Source organism: Anomaloglossus baeobatrachus, chromosome 3 (assembly GCF_048569485.1).
Source record: "Anomaloglossus baeobatrachus isolate aAnoBae1 chromosome 3, aAnoBae1.hap1, whole genome shotgun sequence".
Classification (NCBI taxonomy): Eukaryota; Metazoa; Chordata; class Amphibia; order Anura; family Aromobatidae; genus Anomaloglossus; species Anomaloglossus baeobatrachus.
In genome coordinates, this window is record NC_134355.1 from 545928727 (window position 1) to 545946910 (window position 18184).

General features: G+C 39.5%; 1 protein-coding gene across 1 annotated transcript in view; it reads left to right on the forward strand.

The window, feature by feature from the left end:
• Positions 1 to 18184, forward strand: part of CLSTN2 (calsyntenin 2) — a 1533789-nt gene that overhangs the window by 1403894 nt on the left and 111711 nt on the right. The window contains exon 9 of the mRNA XM_075338625.1: positions 7249 to 7411. Within this exon, the coding sequence (XP_075194740.1) occupies positions 7249 to 7411 (163 nt within the window). The remainder of the gene's footprint in view (positions 1 to 7248; positions 7412 to 18184) is intronic.

The following is an 18184-nucleotide window of genomic DNA, read 5'->3' on the forward strand; positions in this document are numbered from 1 at the left end:
TAAAATGTATTGTTCTATTTGTGTGGTCATCTTCTTTTTCGTCACCACAAAGATGCAGCCAAAAAAAAAGTAACGTGCATACAGCAAATCTGAAATCTCATAGACTTTGCTGGGGAAGGAACAGCATGCGGTTTGTGGTGACTAAAAGGTCACCACAAAATGCACCAAAAAAGCATCCAAAACTGTAGTGTGTGCATGAGGCCTATAGCTATGTTCACATTTTTTTCAGTGCATTCCGCTGCACACATACACCTCCTTTGCAAAAAACTATTCAAACTATTAAACTAAGCCTCAAAGTACATTCACAGAGAATGAGAGTAGCAGCACTCCCCATTAGTAGTTATACTCAAACTTTGTTAAAACATCTTTGTCTTGAAAATAGCAGGGGAGAGAGGTACAAGGTACTAACAGGCCCCGCCCCTTCTGGTTACATGGGTATGACCTCAGTACAGGTCCTGCAAGTCAAAAATTAAATCGTTTGTATAATACTTATGCTAATTCTTACAGGAGAGGGGATAAATATGAATACCCCCAGATATTATTTGATCCTCAGCTGCTGTCACTCAAGGAGCTGATGATTTTAAAAACTTTACTTTGTTGGATTTCAAAACCTAAACTGTTGTGAATACATTTTCCAGTTTGGGGCTCCCTCTTGTGGTCAGTGCTGGCGGTGCAGTTTACTTGTTGAATGGGAGCCAGACACCTGTGGAGGACTGGCAATCAGGTCATTCAGATTGGGCCTATATAACTGAGTAGTTTTTTTCATGTTCTTTGCCGGTGCTCAATGTATCTCCTGTGTGCTAAGGACATTCTGAAACCAGCCCTTCTCTCTACCAGAACTCCTCTCAGATAAGTTGGTCTGTGTACCTCTGCTTATTGTTTCCACTTTCTTGTAGTTTTTTCTGTTTTGATACTAATGCTTGATTCCTGATTTTACCTGTGTTGAGTTCTTGGTTGACTTGGATCATTCCCTGCTGGGAGTGTCTGTATACCTAGCTCCATGTTCTGCTATGTATTGTGTTTTGTTATGCTTGGCATTAAATTCAGTCCCTCATCTTTATTAGTGTTTTTTGGATCCCCATAACACCAGAGTATTGATTTAGTGGGAGAGAGCCTGTGTGGGCTCAGGGCTTTTCCATATCAGGCGTGCTGAGATTTAATAGGGTTTCTATGGCTGCCAACAGTGCTCTTTCCTATCCTTTCCTATACAGATAGTTTGGGCCTCCTCTTTGCTGAATCTGTTTTCTAGCTATGTATTGTGTTTTCCTATATCACCATAGTCTTTACATGTGGGGGCTAGCTTTATCTTTGGGGATTGCTCTGAGGCAGATTAGCTTTTCTTATATTTCTCTCTGTAAGAATATTTAGTCGTCCGGCTGTGTCGTGGCGACTAGGTCATCGTAGGCACGTCCCACGGCTACTTCTAGTTGTGTGTCAGTATTAGGTCTGCATTCTGTTAAGGTTCCAGCCACTCTGGTTACTTTTTGGGTTTCTGCATTTGTGTCCTTTTTCTGATCCTCCTCGGTCACTGAATCATAACACTAAACATCCAAGCTGACCACTAGAGGGATGTAGAGAATCAGCCTAATAGTGTCAGTATAGCACTGGCTTTAGGTTATATACGAAGATCCTGGTGATTGGTTCCCTTTAATTTATTTTTTCTACATCACCAATATGCTTTATAAATATTTTCAACACCCACATCTGTCCCTGACTCCATTGGTATTGCAATCTAAAATAAATTAGAAATTAAATCATTGATAGGTTTTGTTAGATAGTAGTCATGGGCAGACCAGGACTGTAAAAGTCTGGATTCAAACAGTTTCAAAAGTATCCAGGTGCCAGACCCGGACCAAGAGTTCTTAGGCAACTAGGGAAATTTAAAAAAAGGAAAAATAAAAATAAAGCATGCCCGCTATATTTACTGAGTCACCAGTGTGGCTTTAGCTGCTCCTGCGGCCACTCATTATTGCTCATCCATATTCACTGCTTTCCCCATCTACTGGCAGTCCTGGCATCTGTGATTGGTTGCAGTCAGATGTGCCCGCAGCTTCTGTTGCAGTGTCTGACTACAACCAATCACATACCCTCTCTGAAGGTCACTATTGTGGTATAAAAATATATAAATGAAAAAGTTGGCACAGGGCCCCCTGTGTTACGATACACGCAGCACAGATAAATCATACAGCTACAGGCTGCAGCCCCCAGCTGTGCACTTATCTTAGCTGTGTATCAAAATAAGAGAAACTGCATGCCTTTTTTTATTTATTATTTAAATAAATTTTAAAAAACAGTGTGCAGTACCTCCCAATTTTGATACCCAGCCCTCAAAAATCCTGACAGCTGGGGGCTTGTATTCTCAGGCTGGGGAGACCCATGCTTATTGCACCCCAGCCTAAAAATAGCATCCTGCAGCCGCCCAGGAATGCCACATCCATTAGATGCAACAATCCCAGAACTTTACCCAGCTCTTTCTGATTGCCCTGGAAGTCAGAAGCAGTGAATATGGGTGAGCAATAAAGAGCAGCCCCAGAAGAAGGATGAGCGGCCTGGAAGCAGTAACAGCCGGGTTGGAGAATCGCTAAGTACAGCATGCTTGCGCTTATCCTCCTATCCCTTCTACCACCACCATTAAGTGCTAGATTCTGGTCAGAAACTTATATGGGACTGGCATCCGGCCAGATATCCGGGATAAATTCCGTGCTGGAGCCGAATTTTTTAAATCCAGGTAGTCCCTCCGATCCCAGAAATCGTCGTGTTTGACCATCACTATTAGATAGCAAAGTGTGAAATCTGCAGCATTCTTACTTCAAATCCACATCCAAAAAGATGCAGGTTGTGCAGCAGATTCACTGTGACCAAATTAGTTTTGTAATAATTATGCCATGTGTGATTTTACTGTAATGGGATATCTGAAAATGGGATCTTTGAACTGCATGGGTCCATTCAGTAAGATAATTAAATATAAATGAAGACCCCCTTTTAAATAATGGTACCTTATTCTTACCATATTTTCCTCTTGTAATATTAGAGCACAACCAACTTGTCTGTTTAGTTAGTATTAAATGAATATGAATTTCACCCATTTACTGAACATCTATTATTAATGGACCCAATAGCTGCAGAGACTTTCTATCCTTTTAATGCCCATCTAGGAGCTGATTATATGTCTAATTATATTTACATATGTATTATTACATTTGACTATTTCTTACTCTCAGTATAGCTATTTATTGTAATAACAGATAATGAATTTTTCTTTCCCAGGTTAAACGTAGCTTGCACGTTACATACAAAGCCTTGTTTCATGTTTGGTGTGTTTCTAGCTTACAGTCCAGATGTGTAGGCGGCAAAATGAAATTAAATTAATTAGCAAAGAAAAAAATACACACATACATACATATGAAAGTAAAGTTAATGTCAATTGAGTTCAATAAATACTGTACAAGCCAATTTTCTTACTGTATTTAATGTGAAGTAGCGTCTTTGGATTCCCTTCATGGTGATAGCAGATTACTACATTGTAAAACGTAATGACTAATTGATATTGAATAGATCAAATGTGTCAATAAAGGCCGTATCTTTTGTATGGCAGAGGTGTTTAACCTTTTGAGCTGAATGACAACGTTAAATTGTAACAGGAATACAGCGACTAATTGAATGAACACTTTACAAACAATTATTGATAAGATTTAATAGTTTATATACTATAACATTTTGATGTTAAAATGCATCATATTGTTTTTTTAGTATAACGTCTAGTTCTAAATTATTGACTGATGCGTCAAGGGACCTTTTTGAGAAACAAATTATTTGCCATGTTTGGCTCAATAGCAAACTTTTGAATGTCCCCATCAAATATGAACATTTATCAGCACTGTGCTCTTATCCCATTTTATCCTCAATATATCCTATAAATATCTTTACGAGATTAGACAGATATCCAATCTACTTGTTTTCCATAGCAAGATAGCTATGCACATGACTGTTTCTATAGTTAAATTCTATAAATTTTAATTGAGAATGACCATACCTGTGATTAGTGTTGGACTAGAGTGCCAAGGGCCCACCAGTAATATTGACTCTGGTGGTTCACTGTTCAGCTATATGCAACTATTACATTACATCTTAGGATCCAATTAAAATTGCTTGTTCTCACCCACAAAGCTCTCCACAGTGCGGCAACCCCCTACAGCTCCACCCTCATCTCTGTCTATCACCCTACCCATTCTATATGTTCCGCAAACGCCTTTCAGCTAACATCCTCACTAATCCGAACCTCCCACTCCCAGCTCCAATACTTCTCCCGAGCTGCACTAATCCTCTGGAATGCTCTACCCCTAGAACCTAGGATGAACCACAATTTATTCAGCTTTGGATGCTCCTTAAAAACACATCTTTTTAGGGTGGCCTGTCACCTTCCTTAATTAAAGTCAATTCATAAAGAGCCCCCCACTACCTTCCAGAACATAACTCTCTGTCAGACTCCACCGCACCCAAAAGCATCACAAAGATTGACTGGTGACTGGCTCATGCAGCCTTTATCTATCCTGTTTCTTCGAGATGGCTGGACCATCATTGTAAATAAGCACTTGTACCTTGTGTCACCCACCTCACCCCATTGTAGATTCTAAGCTCTAATGAGCAGGGTTGTCATTATTTGTGCTTCAATTATTGTGTTTCGTTAACTGTTACTTATGAATGTTTGTTTGCATATGAAACTCTGAATTGTAAAGCGCTGCGGAATATGTTGCTGCTATAGAAATAAAGAATATTATTATTATGTATTCACAAAATTGCTTAGGCTACCGTAGATAAACAAACAGAGTATTCTATTAAATGAATGATTACATGTAGACTTTGTTTGTATATAATGAATCAAGTGTGTTGGGCCAACTACTGATCATGTAGCGGTATAGGGGGCCCAATGCTACATGATGATTCAACCAATCTGTGAACTTACCTGTTTTCCTGTGGATGAGTCAAAGCCTGAATGTGATAAACGTTTGCACCAGGACCTCTACCTGTGTTCAGATCCCATAATTCGGATATTTATAACCTCTCTAGTGTATATTAACGTTTAATAACAGGGAATTTCAGGAGGTAGTGCAGACTGTTTGCCAAAAACTCTGTGAAGGAGATTTCTAATTTACGAGATATGGAAGTGGGGGGCCATAGATGCCATGAATCAAGCATTTATAAATGAGTGTGAGCTCAATCTGTGGATATGAGAGAAGATTGCAAAAATCCACTGGTGCAGCTGTGGAAAATGTAAAACATATCTTGGCTGAGTATTGGATATATTGGGCAGCAGTTGAAATTAGGTAAGCCATAAGGGCTCTGTTAAAGGGAATCTGTCACCAGGTTTTTGCCACCTAATCTGAGAGCAGCATAACATAGAGGCAGATATCCTGATTCTAGTGATGTCACTTACTAGGCTATATGCTATAGTTTTGATAAAGTAAGCAGGAGATTATAACTAGGAACTAGTATATCTGTCACCATGTAGAGCTTCAGGAGCTCTGTATAACCGCGCCCCCACCACTGTATGGCAGCTTTCTGCCAATGCACACTGTACACAGAAAGCCGTCAATCTGTTATGTTGGCGGGGCTATAGAGTGCTCAGCATTCAGAAAACTGGTAAATTTGCGGCAGATAAAGCAGAGATTTCCTCAAAACTGCTCCGAGTGGCTAATTAAGTGATACATCACTGAAATTAGGGTCTCTGACGCTACATCTGCTGCTCTCAGATTACTTAGAAAAACATGGTTACAGATTTCCTTCTCGTCTGCGGGGAAAAAAAGAGAAGGAAAAATATTAGGTAATTGAGCATGAACTGCTCATCTAGAAGGGAGAAAACTAGCTGGTAAGTTAGTACGATAATACAAAATGATAATTGTGCATAAGTTGGTTAGTTAAGCAGTAACTACACTAGTGATCTTTACCTAGGAGCCAACTAGCAGTGAATGATTCCTTAACTTGGTGTCAACCACATGTGATATGGTTTTGATCTGGTATCAAGTTTAATTGATGCAGGAGCGTTTGTTGTTGCACAGACAAAACACAATAATTCCAGGAGCCATTGGTTTAGAAAATTATTGGGAACAAATAATGTACTGCATTCAAAGAAAATGTATCTGTTTCTGTAGATCTCGTTAAATAGTTTAGAAATGTCAGTATCATTTGACACTTTGGAATGTTTCTGCATAAATATTCTTGACAGCAGGAGAATGTTGCAAATCAATATCATACAATTGTTGGTATTATTCTTGTTTTTCCTCTCTTTGTTGGAAAAGTAGCATGGCAAGAATTAACCTCCTTTTGAGCATAGTAGGGTTTTATCGATGGCATATGGAGGATTTTCTCACAGAGTAAATTGTATGTTGGGAGAATACGAAAGTGTGGCTTGATCCATTTCATATTCTATTGTGGAGGTATGATACCTGTAGAAGCAATGTGCAATGTTATAGTTGTATTAATGTAGCTTAGGTAAGTTATTCAGCTAAATCTATCTGGATTTACAAGATATTATTGAAACAATATGTTGTTCATTAAACAATACACAAAGGAGGAAGCATGAAAAGTAGAGTTCAGCAAAAGGATTTGCAAGACTCTAGTCCAAAATATTGGTAGTCCATGACCACCAGATCAGAGACCTTTGAACTTCCTGCTGGCATCCTTGGGGTCTCGTCTAATTAGGAGACATGGAACAACAATCATGTGCGTATCACGCTGCAATGATGATGTCACACTGGATCTATTAATCAGCAGACACACCTGCAAATCTGTTTGCTGAACGCTCATAAAAAAATGGCAAAGGGAATAAAAAAAGGTCCTGACACTTGTAGAAAGGTTCTAAAATATTGTATATATGTGGACTGTTTATCTCTTCTCACTTAGGCTGGAATCACACTTGCATGTGACTCACATGAGGATCACATCGCATTGCATTACATCACCTGGATTTTCTCACCTGACAGGAGTGGGTCAGCTGCATGTATTTCTATGAAGCTGACATGCTCCTGTCAGAAGAGCCGCGGCTGATCCGGGCAATGCGATCCTCACGTGAGTCACACTCAACCGTGACTCCAATCTTACTGTCTCCTTCTCCCTTGCTTTTAAGATTGTAAGTCCTCTCATACTCCTTGCAAATGGTGAACATCTGTATAACGCTTTTCATAATTTATGTTTCAGCTTGTCCTAACGAACAGTATATTTTAACTATTGCTAATTCCATGTGTTTTCCAGATCTGTGACAAAGAATGGCACTACTATGTAATCAACATAGACTTTCCAGTGGTGACTCTGTACATGGATGGAGGAACGTATGAACCTTACTTGGTAACAAATGATTGGCCGATCCACCCGTCACACATTGCCATGCAGCTGACAGTCGGCGCTTGTTGGCAAGGTAAGAAATGTTATGTTTTGTAGGTTAACAATGTAAAATAGAAAAAAAAACAATGGCTGCTCCACGTTTTTTGGTTAACAGAAAAAAGTAATACAACATAACTCTTTCATATGTCAAGCACATCATCAAACGGGCAAATTTCACCCCAATCAGATTGGTGCTGACAAAATCAAAGGCTTTTTAGTTTTAACATTTATTGGAAACTCCTGTAGTGGTCATCGATTTGCAACAGAAACACTGATTGTAGTTATCTACCACCAGTGTTTCTCCAGGAGTTGTACAACTATACTGTAGTTCCAAGCATACCCATCACTGGCTTAAACGTTTTTGTAAGAACATGATGATATTAAAGATTTGTAGATGGCAAGATAATTACTATGGATGGTAAGTATGATCAGTACTAATATGAAAATTGGATTCATACACAGCAAACAAGAAAAATTTGTAGTAAAAACAAAAATGGAAGCTAAGCTAATATCAGCCATAATCCATAAACAAAGGTAAAAGGCATAACTTTGAATGAAAAGGCTGGAGAAAAATGTAGGCTAAGTGAATGTTTGCAAAAATATAAAAGCTGCAGAAATACTAATAAGCTAGCTAATGATGAGCGAGTTTCGAAATACTAGGATTCACGATGCTCGTAACAAGTACTGTCTAATACTCGCGTATGCATTCCAAATAGTGTGTGCAATGCAAGTCAATGGGGAATACTCGCAATGTAACCAGTAACCCGAATGCTGTACAATTTGCTACTCGCATGATTAGTTCGGCATTCAGGTTACTCGTTACATTGGGAGTATTCCCCATTGACTTGCATTGCACACACTATTTGGAATGCATACGCGAGAATTAGACAGTACTCGTCACGAGTATCGCAAATCTGAGTATTTCGAAACTCGCTGATCATTATTAATAGCCATAAAGAAAAATAATATGAGGTTCTATTGAATTATAGTGGGTCAGAAGTGGTTCAAAAGTTTAATCTGTGAAATTATAATTGAACAACACGAACTGCCATATTAATCAGTAATAGCCTTGAATAGAAAGTAAAGAGATGCTTGTGGGAGTAGAATTACAAAATGCCTTAGGGAGGCCAAGAGTATGTTGACTTTGCCGCCGAGTGCTGAGTCCCTCAAATCACCCATTTGATCCTCCTTGCATCTTCTTTTCACTGCCGCCAAGTGCTGATTTTCTGCACATTTGCATGTAAAGTCAAGTCACATGTCATAACATCATGACTTTACGCAGATTTGTACACAAACATGCTGGGCCTCATCAGGGTTCAAAAATCTCAGCTAAGTGTAAAGAGACCTGGGAAATTGGCGGTGGTTATATGAAGATGTGAAGAGGACCAGGTAGGTGATGGTGATGAGCATTTAGGCTGGAGAGTAAAATGATAAGGTGAGTATGAGTATTTATTTTATTTATTACATCTCATGTTTATTATGCTGTGGGTCTACAGTAGAGATTAGCAAACCTTTGGAAGTTCGGTTCAGATGGTACAGTTGAACCTTAGACAAAGTCCTAGTCTGTGACCCAGACTTGACCTGACCCTTCAATTGATGTCAGTAATTGGGCAGTTTGTGCCTCCACCCACATGCAGCCAGCCATAACCAGAACGCTTTTGAGAGAAGGTGGACGGGGTTTTTCAATTGTTTTTTTTTTTTTTTGTGTTTTACCCCCAAAGATATGTCCAAAAACTGCATGTTGCTTGAAGAGGGCTGAGCATCACTCATACACAAGCACAGCGCTGCTCGGTTGAGTAGTTTGCACTCGTAACTCATTCGCACTTTGAACTCAAACTCTGTTTTTCTGTAGTTTGTGTTCGAACCCAAACTTTGAACCTCAAACCTCAGGTTTGCTTATCTCTAGTCTAGAGAAGAGACCGCAGAGTATAATGAGGGATATGAAACTCACAGAGAGTATCTTTTGAAATTTCCTAGGAAAATGTGTACAAACAGGTGAATTTGAATTTGGCCTGTTCCATTTTTAATGGCTACTATAAAATTTGATGGAGGAGGAATAATAGTATATGGCTATTTTCAAGACATGGGCTAAGCCATCATTTGTACTTAAGAGCATTTTTAGCGTTACATCTACAAAGACATTTTAGAAAAAATTCTCTTCCAAGCTTGCGTCAACACTTTGAGCACTGTTTTTCCCTCGAAGTACAAACAACATGGCTTAGTAAGCTTTGTGTGCAGGAGCTCACAGTTTTTAAAAAGGGATGTCTAATGAATGAGCTCAGGAAATTCTGTCCCTGAAATTTAACTTTTTTATTATTTTATTATAACCTGAGTTGCCCACATCTGAGTGGGCACTATTTTCATAACAGATGAAAGGTATGTATTTGAACTATGTGACTTTTTGGTGTATTGTTCTTAATATAATGAAGAAAAGTTTCTTTGAAGTACAGATACACTCCTAAACACTGCTAGAACTCAGGGGGCAAATTTTCCCATATTGAGGTTATAAAAAAAGAATAAAACAATTAATCAGGATTTGACAAGTTTAATTGCAGTAGTGGGTCATTATGTATTTCTATTATTTCTTAGCATTTACACAATCTACAGTTTTCCACATGAAATATATAATTTGTGATACAGAGCTAAAAACTACATGTTAAAGAAATACTACTTACAAAACTCTATAGGCTCTATGCCTAGTAGAGGACCTGAGGGGAAAGTGCATTGCTTGAGAATTCAAAGAATACCAAAGAGAGAAGTCTGGCATTGCTCCCTCAGGACCTAAGAGAGAAAAAATACAGTGTAGGAATCTTGCCTGGAGTCTTCCTATAAGTATGTTTTCTTGTATTTCTTTGTTTTTGTGTCTTAACTTGAGCCATGGTACCTGCATGGAAGATTCAACATAATTTAACCCCTTTTCATTACGTTTTAGATATATAAGTAATGGAGTGTGTTAGGGACTCTGGAGCATGCTCAGAAGAACAGCCCACTTCAGAGAAGGCATATGCCTCTAACAGTGTTTGGGTAACATAAAATGGCAAATCTTTCAATGACAGATTTTTGACCCTTTTAAAATTTGGGGGATTCAATAAAGGGAATCTGTCAGTAAATTCAACCTCCACCCAAGTTGCATATATGGGCTTTTAGGTCTTTGAAATGTAAGCCCATCAACACTTTTGTATCTTCTATCTGTTGCTGCATTCCTGATTAATCAGCATTTTTATTTATTTCTACACAAATAAGTCCCAGTGGGATTGACATAGCACTTAGCAAGCATATGCCTTCCCGGTTGGCTTTCCTGCTTTGCACAAGCTTCTTACGCTTAATTGATAGCTCATTGTCTGTGTGAAATCAAGTGCTAGGCATGAAAATTAGACTGTCAGCTAAAAATTAAGTTAGAGAGGCTGGTATTGGGCTGGAAAACAACCTCAGAAGGCAGTAGCTCTGAACCCCTTCATGACTAAGGTTGTACTGGTACGTCATTGGATGTGTCTCTTCTATTAATGTGGACTCGCGTAGCCATCCTGCATTATTCCCCACAAATGTCTGCTGATCCAATCAGCAGACATGTGCAGCTGACAGGAGCAGGTGGATCTCTGATCCACCCATGCCTGCTATTCCCTTTCAAACTGACAGCGCGATCATAAGCGCTCCAGCGAGGATTGCACTATTCTCATCCACAATCGGTAGCTCCGTAATGCGATCACAGGGTGCCAATGGGTTGCCATGGCAGTGTGGGGTCAGATGATGACCCCTGCAGCTGCCTTGAGGTGTTTCCTGTGAATGCCAACAGAACACCGGTACTCACAGTTACACAGCATTTTTGCTGATTAGAGTTATGCTGAAGCATCAGGAGAAGCGATAGACCTGTGCAGTCATAAAGTTCCCTAGGAGGAATAGTAAAATTTATAAAAATTGTAAAAAAATGTTTTCATACCCCCAAAAAAACCTAAAAGTTCAAATCACCCCCCTTTTACTCCACTGAAAATAAAACGATAATAAAAAAAACACACATTTGGTATCATTTTGTTCAGCAATGCCCAATTTATCAAAATATAAAATCAATTAATCTGATCGGTACACAGCGTAGAGAGAAAAAAATCCAAACCCCAAAATTGAGGGTTTTTTTGGTTGCTGCAACATTGTATTAAAATGCATTAACAGGCAATCAAATCATTGCAACTATGCAAAAATGATAATTAAAAACTCCAGCTCAAGATGCTAAAAGCAAGCCATCACTGAAACCCAGAGCCCAAAAAATGAGAACGCTACAAAAGTGCTTGTCCTTGTTGTAACAAAATTCTGAAGTTTTTTTCACCAGTTGATAAAGATAAAACTATACAGGTTTGGTTTCTACCAAACACACAGCCATTAACCCCTTCACCCATGGCCTATTTTCACCTTCCTAGAAACATAACAAACTTGGCATTCAGATGCAATGAAAAGGGTTCTTTTATTCTTAAAATAATCTTGTGACAAGGCATATATAAAACATAAGCACAAATGTTTCGGTCAACTTAGACCTTCATCAGTGTGCAGATTGCTGTAACAGGACCTGCTACTGTTCCAGGCTTTCATGTGTATGAGCTGTGGCATCCACTGCTGGTATGAGGAGACTACTGCTCCTTGCTTTCCAATTAGCCAATTTCCCTCTTTGGTGTCATGTGACTTATTAGTGTTACAAGGTTTCAGGTGTGAATGGGGAGCAGTAGTATTGAAGTTAGTGTTATCGCTCACACAGACTCTTATACTGGCACCTCATGGCAAAGAAATCTTTGAGTATCTGAAAAAAAGAATTGTTGTTTTACATAAAGGTGGCCTACGCTACAAGAAGATTGCCAAAACCATGAAACTAAGCTGCAGCACGGCGGAGAACACCATTAAGCAGTTTTACAAGACATTTTCCATTCACAACAGACCTTGCCTTAGTTGACCAAAAACGTTGAGTGCACATGCTCAGCATCATATGCAGAGGTTTTCTATTCAAAATAGATGCATGACTGCTACCAGCATTGCTACATAGGTTAAAGTCAGCCTGTTAGTGCTCAGACCATAGGCCGCACACTGCATCAAATTGGTATGCATGGTTGTCATCTCAGAAGGAAGCTTCTTCTAAAGATGATGAACAAGAAAGCAAAACCTTTAAATAGTTTGCTGAAGACAAGCAGACTAAGGACATGGATTACTGGAACCATATTCTGTTGTCTGATGAGACCTAGATAAACTTTTTTTGGTTCAGATAGTGTCAAGCGTGTGTGGCGACAACCAGATGAGGACTACGAATACACGTTTGTTTTGCCTACAGTTATGCATGGTGTTGGGGTTGTTATGTTTTAGGGCTGCATGAGTGCTGCTGGCTGTGGGGAGCTATAGTTCATTGAGGAAACTATGAATGCCAACATTTACTGTGACATACTGGGCCGCAGGGTAGAATACAAGATGATAAAAACCCAAACAGATCTCTAAGACATCCAAAGTTTTGCTAAAGAAACTGAGGTTAAAGATGCTGGACTAGTAATAAGCATGTCTCCAGACATAAAGAGCAGTAATAAGCATGTCTCCAGACATAAACCTTATTGAGCATCTGTGGGGCATCCTCAAACAGAAGGTGGAGGAGCGCAAAGTCTCTATTATCTACCAGCTTTGTGATTTCATCATGGTGGAGTGGAGGAGGCAATCTGTGAAGTGGCAATCTGTGAAGCTCTGGTGTAGAAGTCCTCAACCTGTAGCTTCACTGTAAAAAAATATATAGCGCATATGACAAGTACCCGATGGTCTAGGGTTAGATTAAGGAGAGTTTAAATTTGCTCACCTGGTGAGGTTGTGCACCCTTGCACAACCTCGGTGTTGGCTTAATAGATCCTCTGGATAGATGGGGGTTTGGATCCTTGATATCAATGCTGTTAGGTTGTAGTCTTTAGTGGAGATGTCCGGACTCAGGACCGCTGGTTCCTCCTAGTATCCCCGGCACTCTGGGTCTTGGAGTCTGCAGCGATCCTCCGTTCTCCAGCTGAAAGTTCCGCTTTGGAGTGGATAACCTGTGTCTTTCTGCAGCTCTGACCGATTCCCTCTAGGGGATTGAGCTTATGGTGAAAGGTGGAATATCGGTCTTACGAGCGCTGATAATGCACTGGTTCCATTGAAGGTTAGATTGTTTTATTGTTAAAATATTTTTTATATAAAATATACAATTCTCCTGTTTGGTTAAATCAATACAACGCGTTTCAGCATTACATCAATGCTTTCCTCAGGTATCAAATGATACCTGAGGAAAGCATTGATGTAATGCTGAAACGCGTTGTATTGATTTAACCAACAGGAGAATTGTATATTTTATATAAAAAATATTTTAACAATAAAACAATCTAACCTTCAATGGAACCAGTGCATTATCAGCGCTCGTAAGACCGATATTCCACCTTTCACCATAAGCTCAACCTGTAGCTTGGGAGTCACATGTGGCTCTTAGGTCCATGATGTGCAGCTCTCAGCTGTCTGTCAGCTTGGTACATGGACAACAGGTCCTGCAAACAGCTATGAAGAGCACATCTGCAAATGGTGACTTTTGTGAGTAGTCATGCATGGAAGAGCCTATCTGGATATTTAACTGGCAATTTAATTTAGTTTCCAGGTTGAGAAGTGCATAAAGCTAGAATTAATAGTGTGGCTGGTGTGCTTGATCACAGAATACTGAATTGGAGTAGGATGGGCATCCCTGCAGGGGTATAATGACTGCATTTGCAGAGGTCTTGACCGGGTCCAGGTGTGGTGGGGATCCACTGGCCACAGTGCCTCCTTCATTCAGGTGGTTGTGCATCTAAGGACACACATCCAGCTGAAATGCATTGCTGTGCAGACATCCATTAGGTCCTTGCACTGCAATGCACACTGCCGGCCTCTGATTGGCACTGACGTTGGTGTACCACTGACGGGGGGCACATAACAATGAGGTCAAGCGTTGATATATCAGGCACCCTGATGTCAGCTTCTGGACACTGCGTAGGCTACAAAGTATAATTCTATGCAAAGTGGAAGCTGGGGAAGGCTAGTTAATATTTTGGGTTTTTTATCTGTTAGAGGCAAAGCAAGGACTGTATATGCCAGGAAGGGGCCCAGGATAAGGACCAGAATGGGGACATATACAGTGACAAACAAAAGACTATCAATGTTTTGATCTTTTGATTTTCAGGCTCCATATCTCACCATCCACTACATCATTGAGCTTGAGACTACTTTCATTTGATAGACAATCATCTTGGTTATCTTATACATAAATTTGACTTGCAAATACTTAGCATATGATTCGAAATTCAGATTCTTGGCATGACATGGCTTTGTTACTATTTTGCTCCTAAAAATGTAAATTTAAATTATTATTTTGCTATAATTTTGTATATCTCCTTTGGTTTTCAACACTGCCTTAATCCTTCTGGGCATGGTCTCAATCATATTCAAGCAAGTCTCAACAAAAATCTGATCCCAATATGGACTAACATTCCCATGTTGGTGCATAGTGCTCGACTTAATTGGGTATGTATATAGATTTTTCTTTAACTCTACCCAGAAGTGGTCAATTGGGTTGAGGTCTGGGGACTGTGTGGGCCAATCCAGTACCGCTACTTCATTGTCACTGAACCATTTCTGTGCCAATCTCAACATATGCTTCAGGGCATTGTCCTGCTGGAACCCTATGTTGTCCTTTTCATACTCATAGTACTCGAGTGAACAAACTAATTCGTAATGCATAATACTCACATATAGCTCATCATTGGGATCACCATCAATCCTGGTCAAGTATCCAACACCTTTGGCTGTGAAACAACCCCTATCATCAGGCCTTCTCCAGCAAACCTGACAGTTCTGTCAATTTCTTGCTCCATTTGCCCATTTTTCCGTGTTTCTTCCAGTCGCTTTTGCACCCAACAAAGCCTAGTCTATTGACTTTTGTGTTATCACTAAATGACTAGATTCCATTTTTCTACTGTCTACTTTTTGTACTTCTTTGTAACCTGGAGCCGACACTTCTTATGACGATATTAAAGTGGAGGATTTTTCACCATTTTTCGGCCTCTCATTCTAGACTTGTGTAACGTGCGTCGCATGTTGCTTGCATGGACATCTGTGATTTCTTTATTATGATGTTTTTGTCTTGCCAGAACTGATAGACCTTATGATGAGACAACTTCATTATTTTGCCTGAACATCCACCTCTTGGATTTTGAATGGATAAACATACTTCATTTTGTATTCTTCCAACTGTCAACTATCATGGCCCTCACATGATGCAGTTTGGCAATTTCCTTTGCCAAGATAACACTATAAATCACCTGGTTGATGCTATTTCTCTTTTTTGGGAAATCTCCTTTATGGCTTCTCCTTGATTTAAACCAGAGACCTTTCGCTTGGAAATCAACCTAATAAAACACTGAGCTATTATGGAATTTGAGAACAGGTTCTAATTTGTATTATACAGGAAAAAATTCAAGCACCAGCAGCAAAACAGTAACAATGCGTTGACATGACAAAAATCTACATAGCTAATCATATGCTAAATAGTTGCAAGTCAAATTTATGGGTGATAGATATAAGATGATTGTCTATAAAATGAAGGTAGTCTCATGCTCAAAGATGTAGTGGATGGGGAGATAAGGAGCTTGAAAATCTTAAGTTGAAAACATTGTTACCTCTTGCTTGTCACTGTATACCAAGATAGGGGACATATTTATCAGTAAGGGGCTCAGTTTGGGGACATATATACCAGATTGGGGGACATATTTACCAAGATGGGGGGACACATTTACCATAAAACGGCTCAGGATGGGGACATATAAAGCAGAATGGGGGACATAGTTACAAATGAGTGTCCCAGTATGGGTGAAATATATACCAGGATAGAGGACATTTTTACTAGAAAGGTTGCCCAGGATGGAGGCTATTAGTACTGAATGGGAGACATTACTACATAATGAAGGGGGAACAACACATGTCTTTATTGGATTTAGAATACATATGAACAAAATGTGTGTGGGGGGCAGGGGAGACAGGGGAGCTAGGTCCAAACCTTGCACTGGGGCCCATCAGACTCTAGCTACACAACTGCACACCTGGAAATAAATATACTGCTTTTAATGTGGCTCTAAAGGTAAAAAAGATTGGGGACCACTGCTCTAGTGAACTTCGTGCCCAAGAGAGATAAGACAGTGCTTGAAGCATGGATGGATTACATTTTCCTTGATATCTTTTCTCCATAACTGCACTATCTTGATGAAATCTCTCACCATGCTCATCGCTCACTGCTCTACAGTTTGGTGGAAAAAAGTCTAGATGCAAATGTAAAAAATGAATCCCATTGGGAATGCAAAAAGGATAAACTGTCTCTTCCTATGTAACCACTGGGTAAGATGTGATGCACATCTATAGCAGCATATGTGTGGAGCCCATTTCTAGTCCTGATCTACTATTTTGTAGCTGAAATCCAGATTGTAGGCTTTCCCTATCATGGTAGACAAGTTTCTCCTTTGTGATGTAAAAGTGACATCTCTGCATATGTAGCAAAAACTATCCGTTTTGTTAATGTAAGAACAATGCATATCTGAAAAAACATGAAAAAATGTCCATATGCTAAGAAACTAAGCTATGAAATCTTAAAACTGTATACCTTACACAGAGAGCATTACATAAAAGTAGTTGATGCAACTGGAATTAGGCTTACATTCACGTAGCTGAGTTGGTGTTTTTTGATTAGTCACCCAAAGACACATGTAAAACTCTGGCCCATAGGCCAAATCTGGCCCGTAGGCTGATTTTATTTGGCCTGCAATGTCAAGTTCTCATTATTCTGTATAGAGGACTATGTGGGGTCCATCATTCTGTATGGAGGATTATGTGATGCTCATTATTCTGTATTAAGGACTAAGTGGGGCCCATTATTCTGTAAGGAGGACTATGTGGGGCCTATTATTCTGTATGGTGAACTGTATGGGGCGCATTGTTCTGTGTAGAGGATGATCTGGGGCCCATTATTCTGTTTGGAGGACTATATGGGGCACATTATTCTGTATAGAGTACCATTTGGGGCCCTTTATTCTGTATGGAGGGCTTTGTGGGACCCGCGACTAGGTTGGCCCATATCTTTATCCAAGTTTTTAACTTTGGCCCTTTGTATTTTTGAGTTTACCATCCCTGCCCTAAGATTATAGAATACAGAAGGCTCAATAGACTAAATTGAAGATGCACCATGGCATGTGACACACATCATAAAGTCATGATATGCATCTCTTTATGAGATGACAAGGCCTCGGGAGACATTTTTCATGACATCACAATGTACAGTTTGATGGCACGATGCAGCGGTCGAAGATGTGTGCTACAGGGGACGGCAAAACAAAAAGGCACAGAGTATTGCATGGCAGGCTATGTAGGTGACAGGAAAAGTGAGCAGTGAGGTAAGAATTTTTTTTTATTATACAATTTACGTTTTTTATGCTCTGGAGACTTGAGACCCCAGAGCATAAAAGAAACATTCAATTTGCATCAAATAACTTTGCCGCAAATTGAATTTCTCTAATTCATATGATTTCCCAAATTGAAATCATGGTAGATTTATTCATCTCTGCTTCTTGATGTATATATACGGTATGGCATTCAACTCAGGATATTAAGATATAAATTCTTTATTTTTAGATTAGTAGTGTACTAATGATAGCAGGTACAGTGGTTGTGGTGACACTCATTCTCTGGAACCTGGGAAGGTTTCTAAGGACTTTTAAAGAGATCTGTACAAAAAATGACATGTAATAGTGGAGTC